General features: G+C 36.3%; 1 protein-coding gene across 1 annotated transcript; it reads right to left on the minus strand.

Moving 5' to 3' along the window:
• Positions 1-10,282: 10,282 nt before the first annotated feature.
• On the minus strand, positions 10,283-16,364 carry LOC130682157 (deleted in azoospermia-like). Its single transcript, XM_057496305.1, has 9 exons — positions 16,236-16,364; positions 15,874-15,965; positions 15,266-15,317; positions 14,769-14,832; positions 14,540-14,679; positions 13,076-13,144; positions 12,311-12,364; positions 11,429-11,545; positions 10,283-10,336 (listed from the first exon to the last, which is right to left on the minus strand). Exons 1-9 carry the CDS (start codon positions 16,362-16,364, stop codon positions 10,283-10,285), a joined length of 771 nt encoding a protein of 256 aa, XP_057352288.1.
• Between the last annotated feature and the right edge of the window lie 9,142 nt (positions 16,365-25,506).

Below are 25,506 nucleotides of genomic sequence, written 5' to 3' on the forward strand. Positions count from 1 at the left end.
AAGAAACTAACAAAAAATAACTCTTGAAACTAATACACAAACATAGCAAGGTTGTACGATACAAGGTTAAGATGTGAAAGTTAACTGCTTTCCAATATATGTGCCACAAGTGGAATTTGAAATTAAAAACACAACACCATTTACAGCAAAATCTCCAAAAATGAAATACTTGGGTATAAACCTAACAAAATATATCTAATATCTACAGAAGAAAAACTACAAAACTCTGATGAATGAAATCCCACGACATAATAAATGGAGAAATATTCCATGTTTATGTAAGGAAGACTCAATATTGCCAAGATATCCCCAAGTTTATCTGTAAATTTAATGCAATTCCAATCAGAATCCCAGCAAGTTATTTTGTGGATATTGACAAATTGATTATATGGAAAGTCAAAAGACACAGAATAGCCAAGGTAATATTGAAGAAAAAGAACAAAGATGGAGGACTGATACTACCAGACTTTAAGACTTCCTGTATAAAGCTACAGTAGTCAGGACAGTGTGTGGGTGAAGGAACAGACAATCAACAGAACAGAATGGAAAGCCCAGAAACAGATTCACACAAATACAGTCCACTGATCTTCTACAAAGGATCTAAGGAAGTACAGTGGAGCAAAGAGAATCTTCAACAAATGGTGCTGAAACAAGTGAATATTCACATACAAAAAGCTGAATCTTGGCACATAATTTACACCCTCCATAAAAATTAACTCAAAATGGATAAGAGACCTCAACACAGAATGCAGGACTATAAACTCTTATAAGATAACATGGGAGAAAATATGTATGACTTTGGGTATGGCAATGACTTTTTTAGATACAACACTAAAGGCACAAACTATGAAAGAAATAATATTTCTTTGCTAAAATGAAAAACTTCTGCTCTACAAAAGACAAATTTTAAGAGATGAGAACACAAACCACAGACTTACAGTAAATATTTGCAAAAGACATATCTGATAAATAACTGTTATCCAAAGTGCACAAAGAACTCTTTAAACTCAACAATAAGAAAACAACTGGATCAAAACATAAGACAAAAACCTTAACAGACACTTCACCAAAGATATGCAGATGACATATATGAACAGAAGCTCCTCATCATATGTCACTGGGGAAATACCAACTACAGCAATGATAAGATACCACTAGACAACTAATAGAATGACCAGAATCTGCAACACTAACACCACCTAATTTTGACAAGGGTATGGAGCAGCAGGCACTCTCATTCATTGCTGGTAAGACTGCAAAATGGTACAGCCGCTTCAGAAGACAGTTTGGAGGTTTCTAAAACTAAACATACTAAACATACTCTTATCATACAGTCCAGCAATTACACTCTGCGTCATTTACACAGATGAACCAAAGACTTCTGTCCACTCTATGTTTATATCACATAGATGTTTACAGCAGTTTTATTCGTAATTGTTAAAACTTGGAAGCAACTAATATATCCTTTGATAAGTGAATGAATAAACAAACTGTGGTACACCAGAATAGTACTCAGTGCTAAAAGGAAATGATAGATCAAGCCATAAAAACACAGAGGAAACCTAAATGCATATTACTAAGTAAAAGCAGCCAATCTAAAGAGGCTACATGCTATAATTCTAACCACATGACATTCTGGAAGAGGAAAAACTTGGAGACAGTATAAAGATCAGTGGTTGCCAACTGGCAGGGGTGAAGTTGAAATGATGACTGAACGGAGTCCACAGGATTTATAGGGCAGTGAAAATACTCTGTATGATGCTATAAAGATGGATTCATGTTATTATGTATTTGTCCAAACCCATTGTCCAATGCACACCACCAGGGGTGAACCCTAAAGAAAACTATGGGTTTTGGGTGATTATGATTTTGATAGGTTCATCGGTGGTAACAAACATACCATACAGGTGGGGGATATTGATAATGGGGAGGCTATGCATGTATGTGGTCAGGGGCATATGGAAAAATTCTTTCCTCTCATTTTGTTATGGACCTGAATTTGCTCTAAGAAAATAGTCTTTAAGTAAATGCTTCTAAAAAGCAAAATCATAAACACAGACACACGTGAAAAGAAATAACAAATCATTTGGTGGATGATAAAACCAAAATTCAATTTAATGGTAACATGTTATTGAGGAGGAAGAGGGTATGTGATCAGAGAGGGCACATAGAAACTTGTAAATTAGTGGAATGTCCAATTTCTTAAATTAGGTATATACTATTCTTTAAAAGTATACCTACTTTTAATATTTTATGTGAATTACATCAATTTTAAAACTCAACACACATACAAACACAACATGGATCTCAGTATGTTCAAGATTATCTCTGGAATTTGATTTTTCAACATATTTCCAATATTGATTATTATTCTTAATAAGGATGAGACATATTAATTAATTCCAAGGCAGGAAAAGGAGTGATGGCAGGTCACACTTTTCTAAAACCCAAAGGTAATACCTCTTATTAAATGTTTCTAAGAGGGCCAGAGGCATAGTTCTATCCTCCAGGAGGCAAGTACAGTATCTCTACTTCCACCACGTTCACTCAACCTCCTCACAGCCAAACCTCATCCCTCACCCTTGGCTTGCCTGCACTTGGCCGTAGAATCCAGTTTTGCTTCTTCAGTCACTCCCTTGTACCATTTGTTTTTGGCCAGAAATCTTGGCCTTCAGATTTCATTCCATCTATTTTTCAGCCTGTTCATGCATTACCCTTGCCTGTGGACATCTGGCACTCCTGGATACAAGCGTGGCAGAGAAAGATGGGTTAAGCCAACGAAATCCCTTATGAAGGAGTCAAAATGAGCCCAACAGGCTTTTTCTCCAAATCCAGCTATCCCAGAAAAAGAGGTAGCCTGAGATGATAAACTGAGAGATCCCCATCTTGTGCAGTATTTACAAGTGTTGAACAGGTCAGAATCCCCCGAGGGACTTGTTAAAAACAGAGATTACTGAGTCCACCAGGGCTACAGAGTAAGAGCAAACTGAGAATGGTGCCCAAGAATTTGCACCTCTAAAAGCACCCCAGATGATGGTTCTGCTGTTCTCAGGTTTCTCTGTGGGCTGGTACCATTAATAAAACTTGCCCTATCAATGCAGGGCTGATCCAATCCTGGATATAACCTTGGTTGGTGAGCATATATGTATATATATTTGGTCAAGAAGGGACACACCACTATCCAGAATTGAGAGAAGCAACCAAGTCAAGTTCAGAAAAAAAATGTACAGCGTTATAAATTTTTCTCATTTAGCAATTGTACTGTTAAATACTGTTTCAGATTTATTCACACTGTGAGCAGGTCCAGCACTAAGTAGGGGATCAGCTTAGATAAAAGCAAAGATAAAATGGCCTCTGTGTTTCAATTTTGGCTCTCCATTTCCACTGGTCCACTAAGATTTATTCAGTGGCTGTGGGCCGGGGTGGTGTGAACATGGGGGAAGGCACTCAGAAGAGTTGGCAGTATTAATAGTATTAAGCATTTTTACCTAGTGTGCAAGAGCAGAGGGGAACAGCCCTCTGTGAAGCACTAATCTGGCTGTACAAGTGCAGATCAGTTGACTGTCAGCCCTACCTTCTTCTTTGGTAAACAGTTTTATCCACGACTGGGTAAGAATATGTCTCTATTCATTTTATTTTGGGAAAAGACAATAGATGTAGATAGAACCATAATGTATTTTGCTAGATTTTTCTGTTAAAATAGTAAAACAAATAAGGATTATAAAACGTCCAACTTGAACTGCTTGAAATACTGCTATTGCTTCAAATTTGTAGAGAGTTTTCATGACCCGAATATCCTAGTCACTCATTTGTTCTAATGTTAACGACCTAGTGAACTGATTGGCATCAAGAATTTTAAATGTGGGAAGAGGTATATTCCTGGTACAGCCTCAGTGTAGATGCACATAATATAAAGTCTTCACGTGCATTGGGAAAACAAACTACGGACTCAACTGGAAAACTTTCTATTTCAGACCAATTAAAATCATAAAACATAGCTTCTGTACAGCTTAATTGTACAGTGGGTTTCAATTTCTGCATTAAGACATTTTTTTTCATTTTCTTTGGATTGGCCCACAGCTACAGCTATATTGGAGAGATGTTTTCAACTCTAAATATGATTTGGAATTACCTATAATTTATTTGCTATGCAACTGAATATTTTGCATGAGTATTCAAACTTACATGTTAATAGTTTGAACTCCTTATGTTTATTGTCTTCTACCACCAAATGTACTATCTACAGATGGGAAACTCAGTCTTTGATGATGGGTGGTGAAGAACTGCTCAAAAAGATTCAGTCACACACAGAGACACATATCACATATCACATTGGAAAGGCTAGATCACACACTTATCAACATATGTACAGAAGCAATCCTCATCTAGAAGTGTTTCAGGGATTCCAAACGATCATACTCAACAGCGGGGCCTATTTGTAAGACTTGCAAATGGAAAACACTGCCACTTTTCTCCCCATTAGAGTTCCCCACCCTCTCTATTGTCATCTTTGTGGAAGCAGAGAGGCATGCTTCTGTATCGCTGCTGCTCTTTATTACCCTCAAACGGCAGCAACGAAAGCAGGGAGGACAATTAAGCAATGCGGCAGCCCATTTTTATGAGTTTACCTTTAAAAACAATGAAGAGAATTTTAGAAATGAGGGTAGCAGGCTTTACAACTATAGGGAACTGCTGTGGAATATTTTATTTTTGAAATTACTTCCTTGCAGTTTAAGGGTGCTAAACAACATTGAATAATTATTTAACCATGACAAAGGTAACATGTTCTTAGGCAAAAAAAAAAAAGGCATGAAGGTTACACTTCCTACAAGGGTTACCAGCCTTTTTGGAGTTACTTGATTTTGACCGAATGTGAAATTTTTTACAAAAAACGTGCTGAAATTTTTTCAATCCTGAAGACCTGGTTCTGTGTTGAGAATTTTGTGGTAATTCTCAAAAGAAAATATACCTGAAATATGAATAGGTTTAAAGCAACTGTTTTAAGATATATGTGGCTGTTTTAGCATCTCAGGTAGAACCTTATTTAGCATGGTCAGGGATTAAAATTTCTGGATTAGTAGATATGTATGAGCATATACACACACACACTCATGCAAAATTCAAGGATTACTAATCTTCAGCAATTATAAACATCAAAATGTATCTCTAATGATTCAGAAGGCACTCTTTTTTATCTTGCAGAACCTGAAAATCAAAATTTGTTGGTAATGAGTCATTCATGAAATAGAGTATAAGAGCATCCAAAGGGGGCATTTCCTATGGCTTCAGCTTCTGGAACTGGAAATATTCCAACTAGGACAGGAAGAGGTGGTGTGTAATGATCTTCCGGATGCATCCTCATTTGAAGCAAACAAACGAAAAAATCTTTGCTCTATTATTGACAACTTCAATATCCTCAAGTAAAAAGGTCACAGAGATTAGTCCCAAAGTGTGCAGTAAACAAAATGGAGTTTATAGAGTTCAAAACGAGAGGGCCTTGGCCATGAGACCACAGTCATATATGATGCTGCAGCATACCTAGTAGGTACTGCTCTGTTGATGCACAGCACTGGAAGTCACAGATAATCATTTCCAACTCAACAAAAAAAGGGTTGGTTTCTTATGAAAATCTCTCTTCATAAGCAATACGTCCCAAAATTTGCGTTTACAAGCAAAATCTACCAGGATAAAAAAACTGAACAATATTTACACTTTTGAATTTCAAGTGTCTAAACCCCTGTTCACATACTACCCACCCAACTTGCCATTTCTTAAGGTAATATGATATGGGTGAATAAGTAAGACCAAAACACTTTTGGGAAAAAGAGGTTTATTTCTTTTTATTCATTTTTGCAAAGACAGTTTCAGTAATAGGTAATATGAACTTACTTCTAACTTTAAAATTAATTTTCCATTTTGAAAGGTTCAGGACTTTGTGTTGTCTTTCTACCTTACTCTTTTAAATACTTCAGTCCAACAAAACAGCAGACAAATACAAAGTTTATTCCCCTAATTTCCTTAAGGGCAAACTGGGATAATTTGAATTGGCTCTTTAGACCTTGGTATCATCTGTAGTAATCAAGAGATTTAATCACAGAATGATAGACACACACACAAAAAGAACAGAGAATTCTTAAAAGGACAAATTTCAGGGCACTTTCAAATTCTGAGGCCTAAGTAAGCCCTCTTGGGGATCCTTAAGTTAAAAGTCTCTTCATATTTAGAATGAAAACTGTTCAGACTAAGACAACAAGAGGCCCTGATGAGAAGGCCTATAGTAACGGCAATAGGCTAAGTAAGGTAAATAGTGTCTCCACGTGGTAGCAAAGGGGCCAATGTAAAGAAGGCTAGGCAGCCACTTTAAACTCATGTCTGCGGCAAGTCATATGATGTGATACAAGGGTTTCCCTTAGAAAGGATTACCCACCCTACTGCCACCTTTCCAGGGCTGAGTCCTCAGACTGCTCATACTGCTACTTCTCCTCTTCACGTCACCTGTTCTAGGCACCTCTGCTAGAACAGGGTACTGGCTGGAAAAGCTGGACAGTGGGTCCAGCAAACGTGGCTCTGGTGCTCTAGCTGCTTGTCAAGATACAATGTCTAACCACAGGGAGACTAGCTAATCTAGAAATGGATTGTTGACTCTAGCACATTCTTGGGATATGCTTACTAAACAACTTTTGTTGTTTAGAAATGTCAAAATTACTTTGACTCTCCTGGACATATTTTACTTTAATAAAGGGAATATAATAGGCTAATAAAATAAAAATCTATTTGCTCTTTAACAAGTAACTAATATTTTCATGTTTTTTAAAAAAAATTCCTTTCAGATACTCTGATTAACTACCAAGTGTCATAAAAAATTTCAGCATTCTTCAATACTAACATTTAGTACAATTTAAGATACAGCCATCAAGTTTAGCATTTCAAGGAAAAAAGAAAAAAAAGGAGAATGGTAACTCACTGAGAACCTTATGTTCCTAGTAAAATTTAGTTTGTCTTGGATTTAAAAAAATTAGGCCCAGAATTTTAGTTATCCTAATTGCCATCCCAATCAAATAGCATATCTGTGTGTGGATTCCAGATAAAAGATAAATATTTTGAATAAACATAAGACCCACTGATTGGACTGTTTTGTTTAGAATCTGTCTTACTGGGTTTAGATAAGGAAGACATCAATAAAGTTAACTATATGTTGAGTTCCACTGATTAAAAATGTAGTTTTAAAAACTTTTGCTTTTGTGGTAAATTTCTAGACAAAAATAAAGTACAATTGTTAAGCATTGTAAATATCGTAATGTTAACTGTTTACTTGTTAGAGAAATGAAATGCCTGTGTTCAAACTATCAAAATTCTGCCCTTTCAAAATAGTCGGTTTTTTAAAACAATTTTTTGAAAATCAGCATTTACTTTCAAACTCTTAAAATGTTAATTGCTGTTTAAAAAATTCCTTACAAATTTATCTTAAGTTACTCCTTTCGGTCTTTATTATTTTTTACTTTCAACTATATATTCAACACAGAACATTTCTAAATAAACATCTAATGAAAAACAGTTTCAGTGTAAAGTAAAACTAGGTCATCTAATATAACTTATGTAGAAAGTCTGAGTGCAATTTATACAAATTCAGCATTAAATTTATATAATAGTGAACAACTTTCAGTCTTTTAATATTCAAAACCAACAACTTCCAATGAGACTAGAAAGTTAGCAGAGAGAATCGATCAGATTTAAGCACTGCCCGACTTCTTCTAAAGTAATGCACTCTTTTATCCTAGAAAAGACAGAAACAGTCCTTTATACTTCATTGAAAATTTCCTAATATCACTATGACCTAAGAGTTGCAAAAATACTTAAAGCATTTATTTTAGTTTTAAAAACTATAAATAATGAGAGAAAAGTGATCCTTTTTGGGAAACATTCCTTAACTTAATTTTTAAAATTACTGTTTTCACTAAAAGAAGTGCATAGGTAGAAACCATGGCTTGAGAATAGCACTCCACTTCAAACTGAAATCCCAGGATTTTAGGTTAAAAAATAGAAGTTTGGGCATACTTTAAGGCATATCCTTATCCTGTGATGAAGACCGATCATTCTTTAGGAAATAAAGAGAGAAATAAACGACCTATCCATAACTGTCCTATCCATAATTAACAGGTTTTACCCTGGATATTTACGCTGGATATGCCTGGACTTTACGCTGCTGGCAGATGGGCAGATGGAGGGAGGTGAGGCATTACAAAGAGGAATAGAGCTCAGTAAACTAGTAATAACCTAATACTATCTTCTCTACTTACTCAGCTACATTTTTAGCTCTCTGTGTTTAGTCATTTTCCTAGGAATTTAATTCAGTTTGTCATATAAAGAAAGGTGGTTTCAGGAAATTATGTCATCTGCAACAGGGTAATATCCTATTTGAGTTAAATCCCAGAAAATTGGTCACAAACTCAAATACCTTCGGAGGTCAGGTAAAGATATCAAAGATTTTGAAGGAGCTGGAATTAGGACAATTAGAAGGAGTAGAATTTACTATGTATATCCTGCCTCAATGCATTCAATTTCAATGAAAACAACAATATTTAGCTTATCAAAATAGGTCTAGATGCCAGACATCTGCAAACTACGAACTTCTGACTCGTAGCCCAGAGAAGCAGAAAATTGTGGAAGGTGTAAAGGGAGACTTTTGTCTAATACCAGGTGAAAACTCAAGTTTAAAGACTGTATCATTTAAGTACTATATATTTAACCTTGAAAACTTTGGGCAAGGTAAGCTGTCATATATCCCCAGTTCTTTCATTTTAAATTGTACTGTCTATACAGGATGAAACAGCCAGAGAACAAATGACAACTTTAAGTGAGTAAGTTTATGCTCTCTGTTGTGAATATGGTTGAGGACTTGATCCTGTTAACAATTCTCCCCTTCTGCATTTATAAAATCCTTACACTGCCCTTTAAAAAGGCTGTAAGCTTCATCCTACGTAAATTCATTGATGGAAAAAAGCTATTTTCCTTTAAGACACCCAGCAATGGTTGAAAATTTACCTTTGAATGGAAAATGGTGCTGTCATTTTGGAAAACTTCAGTCAGTTCCTCAAAACGTTAATAGCATTACTCATCAGAGGCAAAAAAGAAACAACCCAAAAGTCTATCAAGTGAAGAATGGATAAACAAAATGTGGTATATCCATAAGGAAAAGGAAATGAAGTAGTGAAACATGCTGTAACATAGATGAACCTTGAAAACATAATACCAGTGAAAGAACCCAGTCATAAAAGGCCACATTTTGTATTATTCTATTTATAGGAAATAACCAGAATAGGGAATTCCTCTGAAGAAAGTAGGTGTGATAGATAAGTTGTGGGTAAAATGTAGCGTGACTGAAAATGGGTAGGGGATTTGTTTTGGGGGGTGATTCAATATTCTAAAATTGATTGTGACCCATGGTGTACAACTCTGTGTGAATATACTAAAAGTATTGAATTGTGCATTCTAAATGGGTGAACTGTATAGTATGTGAATTTTGTATCAATAAACCTGGTATAAAAATATTTTTAAATCCTGTTTTCCCCATAGAGAGTCCAGTCAGTTCCTTTCCATATTTACAGCCTCAGAACTAAGGGATCTTAAAAATCTTTAGTCCTATGTTTCCTTATCTTAGACTTGTTAAAAACTGGAGTCCTCGTAAGATTTAAGTGATTTGTCTGAGGTGGTAGAACCAGGACCAGAAAGCAGAACTTAAATTCAAACACCCACATTCTCTTCCATTTTACCAACTCTGAATCAACTTCCATTTCTTTCTACTCAGCTCTTTTTACTGTTTCACATGATCTCTTCTCTCCTAGCATTGTTCAGGTATGTCATTTGAGTGATCAATTTCTTTTATTCTCTTTAGTCCAATATCCATGTACTCTTAAGTTCTGCTTTCTGTTATCTAAAATTTTATTTTTGTATTTGGTTAAGCCAATATTCTCTTTCAACTCTCCTCTTTCAGGAACCTTTTCAATTGTCAGCTTCTGCTAAAGGTTTCTTTCCCAAGGACAAACTCTACTGTATCGAAGTTTGAGCAACATAAAATACACTGCCAGGCAAAACCCTCTCACAATGGTTTACTGGGTTACAGTCAAATGCCAAGAGTTCAATTAAAAGCTCTACATGAACTCAAACTAAATATACTAGAGGAAAAAAGATGATTCATAACTGACAAATGTGCATTTTATCACGTATACTTTTCCTTTCATACCTTGAAGTAGTCATGAGTAACAAGTGAGTTTCTCACTCTGTTCTATGGATTACATAGACAAGATACCACTGTCTGTATGCTTCGGTCCACAGATTTCTGAAACAGAAGTTTTCAGTAATCTAAAGATTATTCCTTTTATTCTTAAACATTTTTAAATAGATTACTGAATGCACACACTTCTTGCTAAAGAATTCTTATGTAATTCGTAATTCTTACCATATGTCACTTCATATGTATCTTCTCTTTGATATTTAAGAAACAGTATGCAATCTTAGTCTTAGTGATAGAGCACTGGTTGAAAAAGCTCAATTTAGTAAAACCCTAAGATATTCCCTTCAGTTCTTTAATTTTTCTTTAGGTAAGTAACAATGAACTTCAGCATTTCAAGAAAAAAATATCCAGGATAAAACCTCTGTACACTATTTTAATATTTTTTCAAATTTTAATTCATGTATCAAATCAGGGAATTGTTCAGTAGTTCTGAACATCCTATAGTTCATAGTTCTCAGCATTTTTCCCCCTGAGAAACAAATGGATGAAGTTCACACACTGCAATGGGAATCTTCAACATTATGTTGTGATTTCCCCATCATATCAACTACTTCTACATTCCCACTCATTCAAAATAGAATTCAAGAGTGACAGCATTATTACAGGAATCTGATCTAAAGATAATAGAGAAACAACTCTGCCTATTTCAGTACTTCAGTTATTACTAAGGACTCCACCACTCTTGAGAGCCACCAAATGTTATAAGAATACCATAATTATGTATTATAATTTAGCTTGTAAATGTTTGAATTGGTAAAATACAAGGCAGATATAATTCATACTTTTGTGGAGTAGGATTCCTAAGGAAACCTGCCTATTGCATCTTACCAAATCATGTTAATGCAGTATTTATGAAAGTATGGTTAAAAAATGAAAATGGAAAGATTACTGAATGGAAGGACAATGGAAAAGGGTAAGATTACTGAATCAGAAAATATATGTATACAATGAAAGTTTCAAGGTACTGAGATTTCATCAACTTTTACATAAATTGCTGAAATATCAACTGTTAAGCTCTGTAATTTATGGCTTCCATATTTAAATTTGGGCAAACATGCTTGCTTCATAAAGAGCCATTATTAAAACTTGAAAAAAATATAAGGCTATAAATATTAGTAAGTAAAATGAGATGTTTGCCTTTTGTGGGCCATTTCCAGAGGATGCAGTTGCTTCACGAATGGAGCATTCACTTGTCAAAATTTCAGCTCCTGGGTCAACTTCATTACAGTGGTAGTAGTTAACAGCTGTATAAGTCTACATTTAAAATAAAAGTGTGAGTAAAGAGATATTCATTAGATACATTTCTAAACAATCTATTCTTCAAAATGTTGAGCTGATACTGAAAGTATCAGTGTGGACTTAATTGAAAGGCAGTAAAGCAATCTTTTATTTTAAAATGTCTTCTAAGCTTCAACATGATTATAATTAGAAGGAGTCAAAGAAAAGGTAAACTCCAACATATAGCAAGGCAATAGGAATTTCCCAGTGCCTAAGAATTTTAACCCGTATTACATCCTTCAATGATCCAGTCTTGATGAAAGACAGAAGGTAACAAAGGCTCAAGTGTTTTAAGAGTTAGCACCCTCTTTTGTTATTATCCTGTTCTTATACAATAGCTATTAGTAGCAAAGTTTTTCTTAATTTCTCTTCAATAGATTTTTTATGTGTGAAACCAAGAGGAAGATTCAATACCAATTCTAGATTCCTAAGATTAGAATTAGCATAGGTATTAATACTACCTTTCTTGGATTATGCAATGTATCAACAAGCACATGAGTAATGTTGTATGGAGAGCAGCCATCATTTACACACACTAAAATAATGAGAAACAGCACAGTTCCAACCACAGGAGTATATACTTGCATTGACGAGAAATTAAGAAAACCTAACACATAATGTAAAAGGGAATTTAAAAATATTTCTAGGCATACATATGACTAAAGGTCAAGATATATAAGTCAAACAAGAAAATATTAAAATAATGAATAGGGAAGTATATGTTTGGTTAATTCACCTTACCAGAGGCGGAATAACATAACTATTGTGTTCCCCATCAGACCGCTGTGGTGGCATCTTTAAAAAAAAAAGGAAGTAACTATTATTTACATATTATTATATATTTTCACACAGAGAGGAGACAGTTTTGAGGTATTTATTTGTCATGCTGGCTCCTTGAACTTGTTACAATAAAAGAAAAAGAATGGAAGTAAGATGTACTTTATGTTTACAGTACCTGAGGGTTTTATTGTTATTTTCATATATAAACCCCACCTTTTCCTCAGTTTTCCGTAGCTGGCTTTCAGGAAAACTCAGAGATAGCAGTTGTTTGAACCTATTACCATAGATATGGTCCTGGGTCATAAATATGGTCCTCTCCATGGGAAGAAATTCAGAGAACTATTATCTTGGTATTATCAAATACAACTGGAATTCAATGCTCAATCCAATCTCAGAGCATTGAATTCCAGTTGTATTTGATACAAATTTATATTCAGCTTGGATTATTTCAGCTAATTGACAACAAGGATGGAGGAAGACATGTGGAACTATAGGAGAGGACACCAAATCTTGACAGTACAGAAGAAAACTTGCTAAGTATATTCCTGTCAAAATATCATTCCCTTATTCTTAAGTAATACAGCCCATAATTCTAGACAAATTCTTATTTTTTCTTGTATGTAAGCCTACTCAACTAGTTTAAATAACAATCTACTGGGGAAATTTACATAGATAAAGGCTTCACTAATATTCCAAAGTAAATCATTTTGTTCCTTCTTAAATTACCTGGTAATTATATACAGGCAGCTGATAACCAGAGATGACCTGAACTGGTGAACTTGGATAAGGATATGCCTGAAAATAAAATTTACATAAAGAATGTAATATCAAGGTAAATTTTTAAAAACAAGGAAGAAGAAATATCATTCCTAATATAACAAAAATATGAAAATAAATCTTCATTATTTTTCTATATACCATGCAGGATTCTATTTGAGTGACTGGCTTCGTGAAGAAAAAAGCATTCTCTGTTGAATGTTAGCTTTTTGGGTAGGGAGGAGAAAGAGATAAATGAGGAAGTGACTGATTTTGCCAACCAAAGTTTATCTTGTTTACCTCCAATTAAAAGTTCTTTCTTACACTGGTAATAAGGCTCTATTAGTTCAGATTTCCATGTTAAAGTTATATTGACACACCTGCTATTTCTTTGTATAAACACTTTCAGGCAGTTTGTTATTCTTTTGACAATATTATTGGGGTCAGGTGTAATCCATCTGTAGTCCTTCTATAGATTTTATGGCTCCTTCTGTATTTTACTTCTAAATGTTAAGGGTAGTGTATAACCCAAAATTGGAAATGAGACTATGTATTGTATCTTTCAATAAATATTTACTTAATCAAAACATCTACCATAGTAGCATACATGAGTACAGCCAGAAGAGGTAATAGCTCACAGTAAGTACTAGGAGCAAATAGGAGTTTTCTTCTAGCCATGCTTAGAACAGGAAAAATAAAATATATACCATCCTATACTTCTGGTTGATGGAAAATGTAAACAAATGAAAGGCAATGTAGACCTATTTAACATTATCTTGTCTTTCTTTTCTTCCAAACATCTTTTAAACTGAAGAAAGTAAAATGAACCAAGTGTTATCATCAGTAGGAGATATTAAATACTCCAAATCCCACTTCAAATATTAAAGTAACCAGGACCAGATAAATTATATGCCAGAAACTCATAGGACTTACAAATACAGCTAAGTCATCAGGAACCTATCCATTCTAGAACCAGAATACATCTGGATGCCAGCACTCAGTACGAGGAGGCATCTAAAAATCATTGCAAATATAAAGAATAATGAGAAGAACTGCTAACCTTAACAAAGAATAAACCATGCATAAGGAAAGCTGCTTTTAAATATTTAAGGAGTTGTCACAACAGGCAAAAAAGAAGAAATATTTGCTATGTGGCCATAGGGGTCTGTTCTAAGATAAAAGTTTACCAAGTATATGGAAGCAGATTTTAGCTTAGTATAAGGAGTAACACGAAGAATGACAGGTTGCTGAAAAATGCAGTTAAGTTTCCATCACTCCAAGTATTCAAACAGGGACATATATATATCAATTATTATGGAAATCATGGATATAATCTCACAGAAATCAGAAATAAGATAGGCTTACTTTTAAAAGGCCCCATCTATAAGATCTCCAAAACTATAATAAAAAGCCAGGACTGTAGAGAATTCTCACCTGCACATACAGACTTATAGGATGCAACATGGTTGGAGGCTGCATGTAACCTACAGGGTTGTGACTGCTCCAGAGACACTGAAAGTGTGGTGGTGGTGGTGTATTAAAAACCAAAGGACGTGGATGCACATGATAAGCACCTTTTCAAAGGATAAAAAGAAAACAAAACCTATTTTCACTTCTCTGAAAAGCTATGCATCTGTCAACATCAATTCCTTTCTCTACTCACAGAAATTTTGTTTCCTGATTGCAGGGCCCAGTTTCAGCTTTTTACCATGGAAACTTATCTGTGACTGAAAATAAAAACAGCAGCAAAACCAGATCAGTTTTGAAGCCTTTACTTCTAAAACTTTGGTAACCTAGTCCTCTAAGATCCCCACAGTCAGAGATCAGACTGCAACCACACCAAATAAAAATCTATCTGCATGAAGCTATCTTATCTACCCTCACTACTCTAGTCAAAGTGTTCAGAGGTGTCATGAACTTGATAAAAAACTTTTACATGCTATCCATCCAGTCCTGTCTCTAGTTCATGAAGCCAGATATGCCCAATAAAAAATTATTTCTGACAAGCTATGTAAGATTAAGTTTGGGATTTCAAACATGAAGTATATATATTTATAGTATTCCATACAAGAATTCAGGACTGAAACAATGCTAAACAAAACTAACTGAAACTTAATTAAACATAAGGTAATTAAGAGATTTTCCCATAAGATTACTTACTTCTACTATCTTCTGGACATCCACGTCATTATAAAATGAAACAAATCCATAGCTAAAGGGCAGATAAGTATAAAATCACTGCTGTAAGTATGACCTAAAACTTCTAGTAGTCAATGAGATAACTGACAGAATCATGATAAAGGATGAAGAATATACTGAGATAAGTATTTTTAAAATGTACATAATGGATCCTGCATAAATCTTACCACATTTTTTTGTTTTCTTACCCTGATCTATGTCAGAAGTAAGGTAGCATGGAAACCTCATTCATTAACAGAAAATTCGTATCTAAGACCCTGAATTTATTATCTACATCAAGATGGTTAAAATTTAAAATACTGTGAAATGTGTGAAGAAAACAATTGATAAAACTGACTAACCCACTTATGTGCAATAAATGAAGACAGGGAACATTTAAATACAAACATCAGAGAAATTATTAAATAGAAGAGCTGGCAACAAACTTTTATCCTCTACATAAAGGAACCTGACAAAGCACCAGACTTCATTTATACAAATGTAAGAATATCAGTTTTGAACTCTACTCTGATACTCTATAGATGCCATAGCACACTTTTTATAATTTATACTCAGCATGTTTTACTTACCCTTTGGGCACACCAGTTCGATCCGTGATTATCTTCACTTCTTTTATTGAACCATATCTAGCAAAGAAACTTCTAATTTTGGTTTCATCCATCTATAGAGAAGAATTTGACTTAAAGAGTAAAAACTTAGCATTCAAAAACTTTTCTTATACTATAAAGAAGACTTAATGTTGTGGAAGTATCTCCCTCAAGTATCCCCTAACTACCTGTAGCTCTTTGTCAAAGACAGTTTTAGTCCCTATTGGTTAATATAAAACCAATTCCAAACTTGCATGAGTACAAAAAAACCTATGTTTCCAACAGGTCCAAAATTCCATTACTCACAAAGTATTTTTTAAAACAAATGAAATACGATACAATACCCTAACATCAATTCCACCAACAAAAATGGTGTTTGGCATGATTTTGCCTTCTGGTAAAACATAGCCTTGGCTGGTTGTAGATGATGAGAACTGGGTGCTGGCCTCTTTGGAGATGGTGGTTGAGTTCATAGTTTCAGAATTTTCAGCAGACTGCAATTTTGAAAGCAGATATCATCACTAGATATACAGGCTAAAGCCATACATGATGTGCTATCAATTTTGTATTTAAAGTATAAAACATTTTCATATGAATCACCTTCATTATAAATTAATAATCAAACAACTTAGTTCAAATTCAGGATTTAAATTAATTAGAGTAATCATGATGAAATTTTAACAAAAGTGTATCATACTTTCTTAAGCCCAATGTTGCCCATCACCATCTCTTGTAAAATTCCATGGTAGAATACTCACTTTATATTAACTGTGAAAATTAATGGGAACTGGTAAAAAATGACTGGAAAGTTCAGATTTGTAAAATATCAAGTTATTAAAGTCATCCTGTTCTATGCCAGTAAGCAAATTTTTATTTTACTTTTTAAAAAACCTTATTAAAAAAACATGGTATATATTTTTAAAAGATAAAAATAAAATTTAAAGCTACATTAAAAAGAAAACAAACATCAACATTTTAAACCAGTTTATCTTGCCTCATTTTCTATTCACCAAAATTAACATGGATTTTATAATCATAATAATGTTAGTATGCCCATTTTACTTTGGAAATGGATGATGAAAACCTCATTTGCTCACATATCATAGCTCCTGCTAAAAGTAACATTTTTTTTCTTGATTAACACCAAATCAATCCTACTGATGTTTAATTTTCACACTAGGTCAATAGATATAAATGATACAATCTTTTTTTTCAGATAAAGAGGCCCACACATGAAACTCATTATTTTTCTGGATTCTGTTCAGAACCGTCTTTAGTCTTCCCACACTAAGGTTAATGTAAATTTTTCTGAAGCAGAATTTACTGACAAATGTATGTTGTAAAAGCACTATAGCACAGTGAAAAAAAAATTAGTTTTAGTCAGGAGATCTAGCTTCATGTCCATAACTAGGTTATATATAAGCAACTTACTTGGCAGCCTTTTATCTTGGAAAACTACATTGAAGTGTAATTCCATCTTGTAAAGTATAAAGTGGTATGTCAATGTAAGTTAGTGTGCTGTCACTTAAATTTATTTTCAATAGGTTAAAAAAGTTTCTTTCCTGCTTTTTACTAGTTACTTATTTTGTAGAAACCTTATTAATGAACAACCAGAGTTGGAACTTTAATAAACTATGGTGATCCTCTCATCTGAAATTCATTATTTTATACCTTATTGACTGTAAGAGGTTAATTACAAAAGACTGCAAGAGATAAAGCTATAATACCTCTGCTTATTGAGGAAAACAAAACACAAATAAAACAGCACAGTAGTTCTGAAATTTTTGTACCTTATTTTCTCCCCAATATTCCCTTAATTTGTAGATGAACTTTGGGTACCTTTTTATTTGATAAACTGTTTATAGTATTATCTGTCTGTGACCAGAATGGATGGCATTTTAATTTAGGGCTGTTAACATCAGGTCAGAAACTGCCAGATTATAAGGATTTATGATAATATATTGATTCTCAACCAGGGGAGATGTTGTGGCCCAGGGGCATTTTTGGTTTTCACAACTGAGGAGTGTTCCTAGTATCTAATGGGTAGAGGCCATGTATACAAAAAAAATCCTATAATGCAAATGACAGCTCCCCACAACAAATAATCATCTGGCCCCAAATCTGAAAAGGGTCATGGTTGAGAAACCCTGGGATAGCATCACCAGAATAACACAGGGGAGTCCACAGTCAATATGGTACCTACAGAAGTGAAATGGATACTTGAGGCAACTAAAGAGTAATTTGGGAAACAGAAAAAAAAGCCATTTTATATCATAGGAAGTTTGGTTTTGGGTTGGTTTGCACAAATTGGATGGCTGCCTGTTTAATTGGGATGTTAAGTATATAATTCACCAAATCATTTTACCAGTGTCCTCATAGCCTCAAGAAGGCATCATCATGGCCCCGTCCTCAGCCAGCAGGTAGCACTCAAAGCTAACAAAGCAAAGTACTGCATTTTAAGACGTCTGAGCAGCAGACACTAAATTCCTTCTCTGTGTATATTATCTTCAATTAATACATTAAAAAATCCACAACCAATAGGCAACTTTAGGTTACTTTTAAACTATTGTTAAAAATCCTCTACAAATGAATGCTTAGGCTAAAGCAAAACATTTGTGTTTAAGTATTAATCTTAACTATCAAAGGTATAAAAGACAATAAAACTGCAATTAAATTAAATGTAAGAAGGACATTCTTTTCTTAATTTTATCTTCAAATAAGTTGGTGGGTTTTGAAATGGGTACTGCTGGAATATTAGGGAGAGGTGAACTTGTAGGCCACTAAGCACATTATTTGCAGTAATATATATTCCGTTATATTTGGATAACCAAATAACAAAGATAACTAAAAGCTGAAAAAAACTGTTACTCAAGCTCATCGGTTGTCAGCTGTTCCATGTGACTTCATTCAACTACTATGTCTACTTGCAAACAAATATCTATGTATAAGGATCAGCACAGAGGTCTATAATTTGTAGTCACCACTTATATTCACCAAAGGAAGGCACTAATAAATAGAAAAGCTAAATTAAAGAACTAGGAAATGAAAATCAGAATAAAAACTTTTAGGTAAAACCAAGAGTAGACTCCTGGGAGAAAAAATATAAACAATAAAAAAAACAATACAGGCAAAGATGAAAAACAAGCCAGGAGGCAAAAATATACATTAGCCATGAAAAAATTGTATGACTACAGATTATAAGAGAATGCTATGGATAAACTTCATGGTAATAAACTTGGAAATCTTGATGAAAACGCCACCTTAAAGCAATTTCAATTAAAAAAGAAACATAAATTTAAAAAAAAATCTTAAGACAGAACACTGGATTTCTGTCTCAGCTCCACCGGGGCTCAATTCCACTGGAAGTTTTTCAAACTGTAAAGAAACAGATAATTTTTGTGTGTGTAGATATTCGGTGGAGGGTGGGGTGCACCAAGACAGAAACAACAGTAGGTAGAAGAGGGAATAAAGGAGAAATAAAATTCAAATGCTTTTCTTACAATGTTTTCAAAGAGAAAAAAATAATTCTCAATGTATTTTACAAAACTGGCACCACATAAGTAGTAAAACCTGATTAAGATGGTCTACTCCTGCTCCCCCGCAGAGATGCAAAATTCCATCAGTATATAAAAACATAGAGTAAAGGTATAGTTTACATTGGAATTGCAAGGATGGTTCACTCTTAGGAAATGTTACTGTAATTCACCACTGAAAAAGTAGTTGATATAAAATACACAATTCATTCTTTAACTTTTAAATTAAAATCTTTTTAATTAAAAAGGTTTTTCTGTCTTGGTGCACCCCACACCCTCCACCCAGCATCTATACACACAAAATTTATTCTAACTTTTAAAATAGAACTAGAAGGATCTTATTTTATACCGATCTAGTTCTAAACTATCATCAGGTTTAAAGAGAAACATTATAGTCATTTCCATTGAAATTAGGAATAAGGGCATCACCTTATAACCACTATGAAGTTTTTCCTTTATATATGACAAAGCATTAACATTAATATAAAGTTTTTATAAGTTATTAAGATAAATATGCAACAGGTGGATGAAGAATTCATAAAAAGGAAATGTACGAAGCTAACAACAAACTTCAATTTCACTAATGATTTAAAAAAAAAAACACATCAACAGAGCAAAATATTTTCCAGCTATTAGATTAGTAACTTTAAGAAGCGTAGTAAACTCTCATTTGAAAGAGTGTGGAAAAAAAGATTACATACACATCGTCAGTGGTAATGGAATATATACTGGTACAAGCTTTATCAAGAGTAAGTTGGAAAGATGTATCATAATTTAAAATTATTATAAAATGGGCAAAGCTTTCCACCCAAGTGATTCTACTCCTGGCAATTTATCTCATGGAATTAATTGAATAAGCATGCCAAAATATCTGCAAAAAGACACTCATTATAGGATTTATTTAATATAGAAATCACTCATTATAAGGAAGTTTAGTAAAATAAGTAATGGTACAATCTTATACTCTAATATCATATATTTATCTTTGGAATGCTATCCACTATATTAAGTGAAAGATGCCGGTTGTAAAAAACAGTGTTACCCAGCATGGCACAACTTCTGTAAAACAAAATTTATCTATACACAATACACGCATAAAAACAATCTGGAAGGGAATATATATATCAAAATTTGAACACTGGTTATAGGTGTTAGCACTAAGATGGACCTTTTCTTACATAACTTTCAAATGAGTTAATATGCTCCTTTATAATCAGAAGAAAAAACAAGCTATATGCACTTCCTCCCCTTGCCTCCAGAATAGGGGAGAAAAAGATTGTAAATAATTTATAGCAACTATATTGATCACTAGATAATTTTAATACAGATAAGACACAAATTACTACAAATTATTATTAATTTTTGTCTTAATTTTTGTAGGTACTAAGTTGCATGTAAATTTGCTCCCTTCTAAAACTAGAGAGAATAATTATTATACTATCAGTAAACACACTGTATATAATTGTGACTAAAGTGTTCAGGGCTTTATCTTGAATCAACTGCGCAATTACCAAAAGTCACATAAACAGACACCGAAAGAGTACGTAGTAGCGTGCGTACATTTTTGCTTCAAGTCCCGCGTTTATCTAGAGTGAAAAAAAAGCGCTCCCACAGGAAAAATGTCCACCGTCTCAGGTCTGCGCGCCCCCACCTCGAGCAGAAACGATGGCGCCGGTGAGACCTATGCCTGCGATCGCCACACGAGGGGGCCGTCCCGCCGCCGGGCTTCGCCCCGGCCTCCCGGCTTCCCGCCGCCGCGCCCTCAGGCCGCCTCGTTTCGTGGCGCCCCGCCCCGCCGCTCGCGGACACGCTCCGAACGCCCCGCCACCCGGCGCCTCAGTCCGGTCCTGGCCGGCGGCACCCCCTCCCGTCATTAGGACGGGGCCCCCCGCAGATGGCGCCAGGGTGCGTTCGCCCGCCGGAGGCCGCCGCCATCTCGCGGAGGCCCGCCGCGCTCCTACAGGTGAGCGCGGGAGAGGAGGCGCGAAGGGAGGGGCGGGAGCGGTGCGGCGCGCCCTTCCCCTCAGGCCCCTCAGGCCCCTCAGGCCCGATGGCGCCCGGTCACCAAACGCCCCTCCACAACCGAGGCCGAACCGCGGCAGCAGGTGGGCGCGAAGGCTGCGGCCTTGCACATAGTGGCCTGCAGGAAGGGTCCCCAGGGCCGCGCCTCCGCCACACCCTGGCCCTCCAGGCCGGCCGTCGTGCCTTGTGGGCCTGCTCCTGGCCCCTGTGAGGCTCTGGCAGTGGGTGACCCCACTTATGGCGTCCTCCCACACCCCCAAAACGGAGCTTCGGCCATCCTGGAGGTCCCCGCCGGGCTTGCACCCCTCAGGCCGCCTTCTCAACTCACCATGATGGCGGCTGCAAGCAGTTCTGGCCGTCGGGCCTGGAGGAGCAGAGACCGCGCTTCTGGCAGCACCCTTGGGGCGGCTGTTGGTTAGGTCTGGTTGTACCCGCCGCCCGGGGAGGAAAGGCAAGCGATCAAGTGAGAGGAGGCCCGACGGTGCCGGTGAGCTGAGGAGCCCCGAGAGCAAGATGGCGAGGCCGAGGGGCGCGGGCACACTGAGGCGGGCGACGGGCTCCCGGAGGTGGCGCCGCGCTGGTGGGGACTCGACACGGCAGCCGCAGCCAATGGGTGGCAGCGCCCCCTGCCCCTGCGGGGCGGGTGTGTGCTGGCGGGAAGTCTACGCCCGGCCTGAGGGCACGCAGGGGGAACTCAGGGGCTGCGCGTGGGCCGGCGGCATGCCCCTGGGGCAACGACGCCCTGAGGCCGACTGACAGGCTCACGGACACACGCAGCACCCCGAAAGTGCCTTTGGAAAACACTTGAAATAAGTATGCACCCTTAAACATGCATTAAAATTAAAGAAAACATTTAATGTGCCTAGGTTCTATCTTAAAAATGGCGTGCTGAATGTACAGGGTTACCCGGATCACGGTCATCATCCGTGTCGCCTTCCCCTGAATCGGGCAAATGCCTGTAGCAGTACAGAATAGCAGGTGTGTGCCGAATAGGGCAGGCGGCATAGAGAATACAGAGGCTTGGAGCCTTTCTGTCACGTTTGAGGTAGATGGACTTGGATTGGAAGAAGCAGACAAGGCAGGCCTGCTTGGTGTTCAGGGCATTATTTCAAGAAAGATTCATTCAGTACCAGGTAGTGCGGATGCAGGAGTGAACAAACAGGCAAATTTCTCCCTCCCGGGAGTTTGAATTGAAAGGTGAGAAAGTTTGGTTTGTAGGCCTTACAGGAGGAAGCTAAGCCTGCCTGGAGAATTCTAGAAAAATCTCAAGGTCAGAGAAACAAGGCCTAGAGCAAGGTGAGCAAGGCCTAGGCAGTGGTGGAGCAAATCAGTCAACTTCGAGAATCACTCCAGTACCCTGTACCCACAGGGATAACTAGCTATGACTTTTATTCTCAAACTTCTCTTTTGTACTGATGAAATCGTACTTTTGTGATCTGGCAAAGTGGTGGACTTCTGTAACTTGGAAACTGTCTCACTACCAACATCTAGCATACAGATAAAACAGTAACTAACCTTATTTTAAGTATTTGACTAAACTTACAGGAAATGAAGAGAAATCCCCAAATCCAGAAAAAGAAAAGTAAATCGAAAACCAGAGCAAAGTCTTGCTGAACGATTCATCTCTGGCTATGGGTATACACGCTGGGGGTGACAGGTCAACTAGTTGGCCTCGGACTTAACTGATTTTAAGACTGAACCCCTCCCCCTCCACAAATTCCAAGAAATGAGGTTCCCGGCAAACCACTGTAGTTGGTTATCCTAGGTGTGGGCAAGATGTCCTTAGTCTCTGTAACTTGAGAACTGGAAGTGTAAGGGCAGGAGGTCAAGGGTTTGGAGCAGCTCAAGGTGGAAGCTGGAACTGAGTACACTATGAAAAGCCATTGTCTTAAAGACATAATCCTCAGGAAAAGGGTGGACTAGGAAACTATAAAACACCCAATAATGGGCAAGCAATGAAGTTGGTCCCATTTCTGGATGAAAAGGAAAAGGAAAATGAACAATGATGACGTTTTGAAACCCTAGTCCTTCATTTCACAAGAGTTTGGAGTATAAATTTATAGCACTTACAAGTGTTGCTGGAATATCACGATCAATAAATCGATTCCCCACTTCGTCCCAAAAGATCTCTGAATGCTCGCAGAAACAAGTATAAAACCAACCTGGGGGATGCTTCCATAAAAGGCTGGAAGGGACTGTCTTAAGAAAAGGACCCTTTAAAGATAAGCTCACAGTGAAAAACTATAAAATGCTTGTACTATTTATCATGAGTGAGAGTGGCAGACAACAAAGCTCAAAATGTCAAAACTTACAGAAGAAGCTTCTTTGGGAGATTGTGTGTCTTTTCTTTTTCTCTCAATTTATTTGGAGTAATCCACTTCATGTCTATTTTAACGTGATTATTCTACTTAAAATTGTAAACTTAATCTAAAACTAATATCTGTACTCTCCTCTTGCATAATTTTAAGGCATTAGGATGCTTTAACTGCACACCCTCTCCCAATTCATAAGCTATTATTCACTACTATAATTTTATCCTGTTTTCCTCCTACAAATTATACACGGTGTTTTTTAGACCCACCCATATGTGTAAAAATTGACTTGCTTACCATTTCTTCGCATATCTCAGATGTTCCTTCTAGACTTTTTTCCTTGGCCTGAAGATCTACCTAGTCAAATTTCCCCTTCTCAGTGAAATTCTCTGTCTGTTCCACCTTTATCTTCCTCTCTGCTAGCCATTTCAGTCCCCAAAGGTACAATTTGGGATGGGACACCTGAGAATCTGGAGAGGAAGTATAGGGAGTCTTTGAATTTGCATTGGGTTTGCTCTTCCTCTGGCATTGAATGACCTTGGGCAAGCTGCTTACCTTCCCTGAAGCAATGTTTCCTTGTCCACAGTGATTCCTAATTCCAGTGCCTTGCTGCTATGCAACGTCTTCCCAATAAAGTCTTCTTTTAGCAGGTTTTTCTGTTTTCTGAAACAGATGAGCCGTGATTAAGCCACAGACTCATTTCAGTGTTCTCAATAATCGCTAAAATAATAACTATTATGATATTTACTGTCCTACTTTGTTTTTTAATAGCTCCATGCATGTTAGTCTCACCTTACACACGCTATAAATTCATTAATGACTTAAGGCAGAAGTGAACTGTGTACTTTATTTCCCAAAGTTCTTAAACTGGTATTAAACCTGAAGGTGTGGCAAGCTCCATTAATACTTGTTGAATGGTTTTACTCTTAATATTTTTCAGTGTTCCAGAAGTAGATAAAAGGAGAGATATAGTGATATATTATCCATCAGATTAGAAAATGCAATTCCAGATTGCTGGTTTGATGAACTTAAAATCTTTAAAAGGTTTGCCAGTTGAGAAAGGAATAGAGAGAGATACTCCAATATAAAAAACAATCGTTGTGTTATCTCTGAGAGGTAGTGCTATGGGTCTGTCACCATCACACTAACCTAAATCTTCCAATTTTCCACACAGGACATGACTCACTTTCAGAAACTGAAAAGAAATAATTTCAAAAGTGGCAATGAGGCAAAAATATATTTGGGCATTTAACGAATGTTTCTTCATTTCCTTCATTTGTCTAACTGTATGTTATAAATAAACTTTAATATTAGACTCAACAACTTTGGCCTTAATTGTATAGGTAAAACTTGGGTTTTGATTTCCTTTTAACTTAAGAATAATATTAATCTCACAGGAAACTTTAACACACTTTTAAGCACATGTGATACTAAATTAAGACTTTTCCCTTAAAGAATTTAAAAAATTCCTATTTAATTCAAAACATGACTTAAAAGTGAACAGAAGACTACTTGGCTATGTTTTAAGCATAAAATCATTTGAGTTTTCTTGACATTTCTGTTCATTATTTAAAAGGAACGCTACCGCATCACGGGAAGATGACTGTGTGAGTTGTTCAGTGGAAATCTCCTCCCAAAAACATATATATTTAAGAAAATACAATAATACGACTATTCCTAAAAGAGACACCAGTGGATACAGTACAACAGCCAGGATACATCTACATCTGCAAGAACTCAACATCACA

Source organism: Manis pentadactyla, chromosome Y (assembly GCF_030020395.1).
Source record: "Manis pentadactyla isolate mManPen7 chromosome Y, mManPen7.hap1, whole genome shotgun sequence".
Taxonomy (NCBI): domain Eukaryota; kingdom Metazoa; phylum Chordata; class Mammalia; order Pholidota; family Manidae; genus Manis; species Manis pentadactyla.